Raw genomic sequence first — 8,642 nt, 5'->3', positions numbered from 1 at the left:
GGCAGTTCTGGGGGTACCATTGCATGACTGTTCACGGCCTTTGGGGTCACCGGTCCCTGTCTCCTGTATCAAGGAGGTTCTGTGCAGGGATCTCGGGGCCCAAGGACATGCTCTCTACCCAGAGCCCACCTTCCATGATGGGAGTAAGTCCCCTTCCCAGCTCTGGGATGACTGGCTCCGGCAAGCCTGGTGGGAAGGCTCAAATGACCAATTCCCCCCACACCCACCAACGTGCTTTGGTCCTTACTTACCTTGTTAGCAAGCTGTCCAATCCCCTGGGCGGGCCACAGGCACTTCATTTGCATAGCCCCGCCCAGCCATCTGGCCGGAGGTGGAAAAAGGGAGGGCCCTGCCTCAGGCTTGGTGCCTAGCTTTGCTGCTGTCCGCTGCTATGGACAGGCATCAAGTGCAGCGGAACAAAGCGCTGCCACTCTTGGTTCATCCTCACCACTGCTGGTCGTCCCAAGCCCATTGTTGGAGCCCCTGCGTACTGTCCAGCACCTGCTTACCGGGGGGCACATCTTCCTTCTCTTGGGGTCTGTAGGGTTTTCTTGGGCTTATGTTTGGAAGGAGATCTCCAGGCCTTACATACTCTGTCTCAGTGTGGATTCTCTGCTGCCCCTTTTGTTCCTTTCCTTGCCCTGGAAAGGCGCCCGGTGGCCCAGTGGTTAGGTTTTAGGTTGCATGCCGAAAGGCTAGCAGTTTGAAACCACCGCTCAGTGGGAAAAAGATGAGGATTTCCATTCCTTTCAAGAGTCAGTCGCAGAAACCCACAGGGGTGGTTCTCCCTTGCCTCGTACAGTGAGTCTGAGTCGACTTAATGGCAGTGATTTAGCTTTGGTTTATGTTCCTGTGAGTCCTGGTGTTGTACTGGGTTGTGACTGCATTGAGCTAGTAACGGCAAGGTTGGCAGTTTGAGCCCACCAGCTGCTGTGTGGAAGGAAGACGAGGCTACCTGCTCCAGTTAAAGATTCAGACTCTGGGAATCCCACAGAGGCAGCTATACTGTGTGCTATGAGGTCACTACAGGTTAGCAGCCAAATGTGTAACCAGGGCTCGCAGGAACGTAGAAGGGGACAAAGGTGCCAAGGGCAATTAAATCATCACCACTGGAGGTGGGTGGGGCCGGGGCGAGGACAGCCCCCATCCCTGACGCCCTCTGCCCCGGCCCCACAGGCCTGCAGGTGGAGTTCATCAATCCCATCTTCGAGTTCTCCCGGGCCATGCGGAGGCTGGGCCTGGATGACGCAGAGTACGCCCTTCTCATTGCCATCAACATCTTCTCGGCCGACCGGCCCAACGTACAGGAGCCCAAGCGCGTGGAGGCGCTGCAGCAGCCCTACGTGGAAGCCCTGCTCTCCTACACGCGCATCAAGAGGCCGCAGGTACGGGGCTCTGCGCCTCCCCCAGGCCCAGGCAGCGCCCCGCCCAGGAACCAGCCCCCCCACGCCCCCAGCTCACCGTGTCCCCGCCCACCTGCCTGCAGGACCAGCTGCGCTTCCCGCGCATGCTCATGAAGCTGGTGAGCCTGCGCACGCTGAGCTCCGTGCACTCCGAGCAGGTGTTCGCACTGCGGCTGCAGGATAAGAAGCTGCCGCCCCTGCTGTCGGAAATCTGGGACGTCCACGAATGAGGGCACCGGGCCCGGCTCTGCCCTCGGCAGGAACTCGGGGCTCTGCAGCCCCAGCCACCAGCTGTGCCGGGTCGGCATCCAGCCAGGCCCCCCAGCCCAGCAAGTCTTCCTCGGAGGGCCAGGGTGGGTCAGAGGTATCAACCTTTGACCCCTCCTGGTGCTCCCGGCTGTGCCCTCCCTCCCCAGCTTACACCTTGAGCCCACCACGCAGTGCACCTTGAACAGAGCGAGGCGGGGGTCCACGGTGCTCTCCACAATCCAGGAGGCCCCCCGGGCCCCCCTCTCCCTCTGCTCCTTTATTTAATACAAACTTTTTTAAAAGACAAAACAGGAAAATAAAGTACGCATACAAACCTGCTCCCAGCCTGAGTGTGTGTGTGTGTGTGTGGGTCCAGGGGTCTGCCAGGGTCTGGGGCCATGCCGGACACTTGGCCCCCGCCGGCAGCCAGACGCCCCCGAGGCCAGCCCCCGATGCGCACAACCTGGGGCCCAGGGTAGTGGTCTCCGGGGGCCACCCTCCTGTACAGCGTGGAGACCAAATGGGACTCGGTTTTTGCTCCATCCACAGCATTTCCCAACAGCCACCGGTGGACCTAGAGTCCCTGTTAGGCACCTTTGAATGAGTTCCGACTCACAGCGTGCCCTGAGGGCAAAAGGAAACCCCTTCTGGTCCTGCGAAATGTTCACCCATCATAGGCGCTTCTGGTTGAAGCCCCGGTGGCGATGCATCTCGCCCCCTCCGCTATACCAAGCACGATGTCCTCCAGGGGACTCGTCCCTCCTGATCGCACGCCCAGCGTGTGTGAGTTGAAGTCTTACCTCTTCCAAGATAGATGTATTCGTTCTTATCGCATCCATGGCGTATTTAACATTCTTTGCCGACACCACCCAACAGGCTGCTAACGGAAAGGTTGGTTCTTCTAAGTCTACCTGGGGGTGTCTCAGAAGAAAGGCCTGTCAACCTGCTTATAAAAAATCAATTCCAACCCACAGCAACCCTATAGGACAGGGTAGAATGGCCCCTGAGCCAACGTAGTTGTGACATTTGGGGGCACATGTGAGTTCCGTCCAAAAATTTTTTTTATTTTAAAAGCCTTTGAAAGACAGAGCCTAGAGATGTCATACTTGTGAGACTTGGCTGGGCGGTCCGTGGAGCCTGGGTCCTCACACGTTTTACCGTACATGATACACATTTGTACTTGGGAAAAAACCAAAATAAAGGAACAGACCATTTCAGGGCAGGCAGTGCAGAGATGGGTGGGCACACGATATGGGAATTGTGCTTCAAAGCCAGCCGCCAGTGACATTGTGGGGCCCAAGGGGAGAAATACTAGGGAGATGTCCCTAGGACATAAAAAATGAGAGGCTCAGTCGCCTGGAGCCTAGCTTGAGGGAAGTTCACCAGCCTCATTTTTTCTCCCTGAGAGCGGCTGGTGGTTTCAAAGTGTTGACCTTGCCAACTAGTAGCCACTACACCACCCGAGTTCCTGAGCTGAATTTAGAGCGGGACAGGCTATGGAGTTCCCACAAGTCCTGCTTCTTGTGAGCCAGGCTCTGAGGAGCTAGAGGTGAGATGAGCAGACTGCGTCCTTGTGTAGGGTGCTTGTGGGCAGGAGTGGTCCAACAGGTATGTTGATTTCCATGGAGGACTCTCCCTACGCCTGTCCGTGTCCCCGCTCTGATAGATCCAGACACGGAATCGGAGGCCGTGAATCAAGAGCCTAAATCAGGGTCTGAGAGGCGCCTATGTGCCAGAATCTGCAGGGAAGGCGGACGAGAGACCCGCGCGCTCAAAGTGCGGGACAGCTTCCCCTCCGGGTCTCAGGCGGGAAGGCGCGAGATGCGCGCGCAGCACCCGAACAGAAGGCGGGGCCGGAGGGAAAAAGCCGGGTCGCTGCGCGCGCACACAATACCAAGCGGCAAATGTTGGAGGGGCGTGGCTTATTCTCTGGCGTCACGGAGGGGCGGGCACCAGCCCAGAGGGGGCGTGGTAAGGGGAGGATGTGCCGGACAGGAGGCGGAGTCGGGGCCTGACTGGCAGGGTGGGTGGAGGCAGATTGATACACAGGGCGTGGTTTAATTGGTACTTTGGTTGGAGGGGCGGGGCCCCTCTCGGCGCGCGGCGCTTTTGCGTCAGCGCGCGCCAGAGTCAGGGGTTACGGCTGCGTCGGCCGTGGCGGGAAACGCTGTTTGAAGCGGGTGAGTGGAGGAAGACGGGAAGTTGTGGGGGCTTCGGCCGAACAGGAGGGACGACCGGAGGAACTCGGCATGAGAGAGGGCTGTGTGGGGTCTCGTGGCACCTGGCGGCGGCAGGGAGCCCCTTTGCGCTGGGGCGCGCGCGGAATAGGGACAGGGGCCTGGTGTCCCCCAGGCGCGTGCGCGGGGGTCAGTAGTATTAGAAAAGGAGGTGGGGGCTCTGGTGTGCAGGGTCGCCTGCGTGGGGGTTGCGGGTCTTCGGGGGGAGGGGGGGGACACGGACCTTCAGACTACTAAAATCCAAACCCCACAGCCAGCAAGTCAATTCCGACCCTATAGGACAGGGTAGGCCTGCTCCCCAGGGTTTTGGGGAGCAGACAAGCCTCATCTTTCGTTGGGGGACCTGCTGGTGTTTGAACCGCCGACCTTGCGTTTGGCAGCCCAATGTATAACCCACTGCGCCACCAGGGCTCCTCAGGACAGGAGCACCTTGCCAGCAGCGCTTTTGATTGTCTTGTTTCCAGCTAGATCCTGCCCTGGTGGAGTAGTGTAGGGGTTACCCGGTGGGCTTCCCACTGTGCGACCCCCAATTTGAAGTCTTCAGCCGCTCTGATGGGAGCCTCCTGCTCCCTGAACGAGGCGACAGGCTGGCAAACTCACAGGGGCGGGTCGACCCTGCCCTATTGGGTCTCTACGAATGGGAATGGGCTCGGTGACAGTGAGTGTGGTTTGGGTATCTTGTCCAAGAAGCGCTGGTGGTGCAGAGGTTAAGCATTTCGCAGCGAACCAAAAAGCTGCCCGCCTAGACCTGGCACCAGGAAGTAAGACCTGGCGATCTGCAGTCACAAAGATGACAGCCGAGGAAACCTGCCTGTCACGTGGGGTCCTTGTGAGTGGGAATCGCCTGGATGCCACCATTATTAAGGAGCGTCCAAAAGCTCATGGGAAAAATGGAATTAAGGTCATGGGATTTCCCCCCCGCAAAATGTTTTAAGCCCCCCCCCCCCCCCTTATATCTCATCCACCTGGAAAAGTACGTGAGACAAGGTACCCACTCACACCCACTGCCATCAATTGATCCCACTCATGGTGCTCCTGTATAGGGTTGTCGGGACTGTAAGTCTTTAGGGGAACAGTCATCCTCATCTTAATCCAATGGAGTGGCTGGTGGGTTTGAACCTTAGCAGTCTAAAACCACAGCACCGCCTGGTGACAGAGTATCAGGACTGACCAAACTCACCACCATCTAGTTGATTCCGAATCATGGTGACCGCACAGGACGGTAGAACTGCCCCTGTGAGTTTCTGAGGCTGTAATTCTTTACTGAAGGAGAGTAGAAAGCCTCTTCTTTCTCCTTTAGGGTGGCTGGTGAGTTTGAACTGCTGACTTTGTGTTAAGCAGCCCAATGTGTGTAACCCACTACTTGCGGAAGAGAGCAGGTGCACAGTAAGCATCAGCTGACTGACGGGTTCCAGAAAGGACGAATAGACTCCTCCCCAATCCCCTGAGGCAAGTGCTGCGGTCCTGAGGCTGCCAATCCTCAGCCAGTCAAATGGGTTGCCACGGTCCAGGTCCAAGATCATGGTACACGGGTTTACTTTGATGGGAGGGATACGGAGGTGTTTGGCCGGCAGTGAATAAGGAGGCTTGTGGTGGTTGCGAGTTAGGGCTGGCAGCGTGCTGTGCTGCTTTGTCTCCTGGAACCCCAGCTGGTCTAAACCAAAAAAACCCAGTCCTCGGCCACCCAGTACTTTGCACCTCCTAGCTGCCCTGTAGAACAGAGCAGAGCTGCCCCGCTGTAGGGTTTCCCAGGCTGCAGCAGCAGGCAGCCCCCATATTTCTCCCGCAGAAGGTTAGCCACCTTGTGCCCTTCCCCACTGTGCCCGCGGGACTCTGTCGTATTTCTTCAGCCCCTTGAGTCTCTTCCTTGCTTTTCCCAGAACAGCCATTCAGTCAGGAGTTTTCTACAGAACCGTTCTACAGGTCTCTAATCACCAGAGGCAGGGTAAGCGTTTTCACTCTTGTGGGGCTTTTGTTTTTGCTAAGCACCATCTGAAGAATCCGTGCTTTTGAATTGTGGTGGCTGGTGAAGGAGATCCAAAGTACCAGGGACTGCTAAAGGGACACACCGACCCGTCGTGGTGGCAGAAGCCCAGCCAGAAAGCTCCTTTTGTCAGGAGAGGCCGGTCCCAAGAGAAGGACATCATGCTCGGGGAAGTGCAGAGGCAGCGGACAAGGGAGATGAGCGGACACAATGGCGGCACCGATGGGTTTGAGCGTAGGGACAATAGTAAGGATGGCCCAGGACCGGGCGGTGTTACGGTCTGTTGTGCACAGGGGCGCTATGACCAGGAACAGACTTGATTGCACCTGACACCTGAAACATCCCCTCTCCTCCTGTTTCACAAAGCAGATATTTAGCTTGGCTTCCCAGGTGCGGCTTTGAGGGCCTCCCCTCTCCGAACGAACACCCAGAGCTTCCTCGTCCCGGTTGCCCCTCCTTGCCACCTGGGGGTCGGTCTAGTGGAGTGGCCGGAATTGGTGCAGATAGTCACCTAGCAGGACATCTAGGTGCTTTCCGGTCGTTGGTGATCTCCAACAATGCCACCACCACCGGGGATTCCCTTGGACAAGCAGGCCTTTTGTTTGCCATGCCCTGTCCCCAGCCTCAGTTCCTAGGTGTGGCCCTCACTGGGGACCGAGCTCTGATGCCATCCAGCCACGTGTCCCTTGCTGCCTGAGCCACTGAGTAACATACATTTCATCCCCAGAAAGCACTTTCCTGGCCAACCTCTGCCGCCCCCTGCCCCATATCAGCTGATTACTGTTCGCAGAGATTGGTTTTGCTGACTTGGGGCAGGGGGGGTTGGGGCGCGGGGTGCGGGGCGGCGCGAGGAGATGGTGAGTGTGAAGGTTTATCATGTTATAGGTAGCCAATCCTCAGCCTTTTCTCCCATTTGCAATGGTCGGCCACCACCCCTACTAGCTAGTTTCAAAACATTATCACCCCCAGAAGAAGGAAAACCTGGTGCCCACGAACTCGTTGGGCAGAGCGGTGGCACAATGGTTGAGCGCCCAGCGGTAAGCTGGAAAGAAAGTTGATGGTTGGATCCTGCCCAGCGGCTTCAAGGGAGAAGGAGCTGGCAGTCTGTTCAGGGAAAGTGATGGCCTAGACCGCCCACCCTGAACAACTATAGCGAGGACCGGGGAGGACCTGTGTCGCACTCTTACATGTGGGGTTCTTATGAGTCAGGACTGACCGCATGGCACCTGCTGGATGGTCAGTTGGTCCCACCCTGGGCCACTTCTGATCCACCATGGCTTCGCTCTACGGGTCCATCAACTCTGGGGGCTTCCCCTAAGGGAGTTCCCTACTCCCCCTTCTTTCCCTGAGAACTTTCACAGAAACAAAGGAGAGGATTCCCGCAGGTCCCCGGGGCTCAGTTCCCGGCGTCGGCTAGGGAGCCCTGCTCTGTGTTTGGCCCCCTTTGCTCAAAGGAGCCCTGGTGGCCCTGCTAACCTTAAGGTCCGTCCTTTAAATACCACCCCCAGCCATTTTGAGGGAGAAAGATGTGTGACTATTTCCTCCCATCCAGATGTAGCCTTGGGAACTCGGGGCGGCGTTGGGGTGGGCTTTTAACTCTCTGATAGGGTCTCTGTGAGTTGGAATCCTCCCCATGGTGTGGAACTGACTCAGACGGAAGTGGCCTCGCTGGGGTTTTCTATCTCAAAGAGAGATCCGTTCTGTTCCTCAGTGAGGCTCGGGGTTCACGCAGCACATATTTGACCCAACCCACCGTGCCTCCAGGTTTCCTCCAGCACTGCACTAGCTTCCCCTAGTCCCTCATGTTCAGACTGGTGGGACACACACACACACATCTCAGTGGTCTGCGTGAAAGTTTACAGGGCAAATTGGTTTTCCAGCTCATCCCGTGTTACAGATCGCAGCCCCCACGAGGGCCGTCACAGCACCCTCTCCACCTCCTGCCTTGGTCTCCTGGTTCTGTTGAGCCTTCTCTGTGCTCGGGCAAACCCGGCCCCTTGGGTTGCATATGGTGGGCTGTGGCGAGGCGTGTGTACCGCCCGGCAGCAGTTGTTCACCTTTAGAGCTGGTGGCTGTGGAGAACTGTCCAGTCATTTTGTGACTCACCGTGCGCTCTTCGAGGACAGAGTCGAAAGGTTGCCATGGCTCTCAGTCTGTACAGAAGCAGACTGCCAACCAGAACCTTTGTCTGCAAGAGCGGCTGATGGGTTTGGACCCCTGATTTTGTGATTAGCAGCAATGCCTAACCAGCCGGAGCTTCTTGAAGAGGCCTGGTCGGGCAGGGGTGGGTGAGAGGGTTGTATAAATGGGGGGATGGACGTGTGGAGGCTGGAGCAGGTGGGAAAAGGGGTTAAGTTGAGCTGGAGGATAGGACGGACCGATGCTAGTTCACAATGATTGAGCCTCTGGAGTCTCCCAGGCCTTGTGTTAATCCTCAGCCTTGTCCGAGAATTAAAAGGCCCGTGCGGCCACGGTAGGGGCCTGGAAGGCCCTGGAGGAGGCAGGGAAAGCAAGGGTTGTCTCTGGGCGGGACCCTCACCCTGCCCCAACTTGCCCAGCAGGATGGACGGCAAGCGACGGCCGGCCGTCAGATCCGGGGTGCCCCCAAAGCGGGCCCGTGGGAGCCTCTGGGATGAGGATGACGCGCCCCGGCCATCCCAGTTTGAGGAGGAGCTGGCGCTGATGGAGGAGATGGAGGCTGAGCAATTGCTGCAGGAGCAGGAGGAAGAGGAGCTAGCAGCCCAATGTGTGTAACCCACTACTTGCGGA

General features: G+C 57.6%; 1 protein-coding gene across 1 annotated transcript in view; it reads left to right on the top strand.

Moving 5' to 3' along the window:
* NR1H2 (nuclear receptor subfamily 1 group H member 2) overlaps positions 1 to 1,996 on the top strand; it is a 7,066-nt gene extending 5,070 nt beyond the window's left edge. Inside the window, exons 8-9 of the mRNA XM_045292623.1 lie at positions 1,177 to 1,385; positions 1,487 to 1,996. Of these exons, the coding sequence (XP_045148558.1) occupies positions 1,177 to 1,385; positions 1,487 to 1,633 (356 nt within the window). The 3' untranslated portion in view covers positions 1,634 to 1,996. The remainder of the gene's footprint in view (positions 1 to 1,176; positions 1,386 to 1,486) is intronic.
* Positions 1,997 to 8,642: the final 6,646 nt, after the last annotated feature.

The sequence above is a fragment of the Echinops telfairi genome, unplaced genomic scaffold (genome assembly GCF_000313985.2).
Source record: "Echinops telfairi isolate 266 unplaced genomic scaffold, ASM31398v2 ScPeMD7_655;HRSCAF=1070, whole genome shotgun sequence".
In the NCBI taxonomy this organism is placed as follows: Eukaryota; Metazoa; Chordata; class Mammalia; order Afrosoricida; family Tenrecidae; genus Echinops; species Echinops telfairi.
The sequence above is the reverse complement of the archived record's forward strand: the minus strand, read 5'-3'. Positions and strand labels throughout refer to the sequence as shown.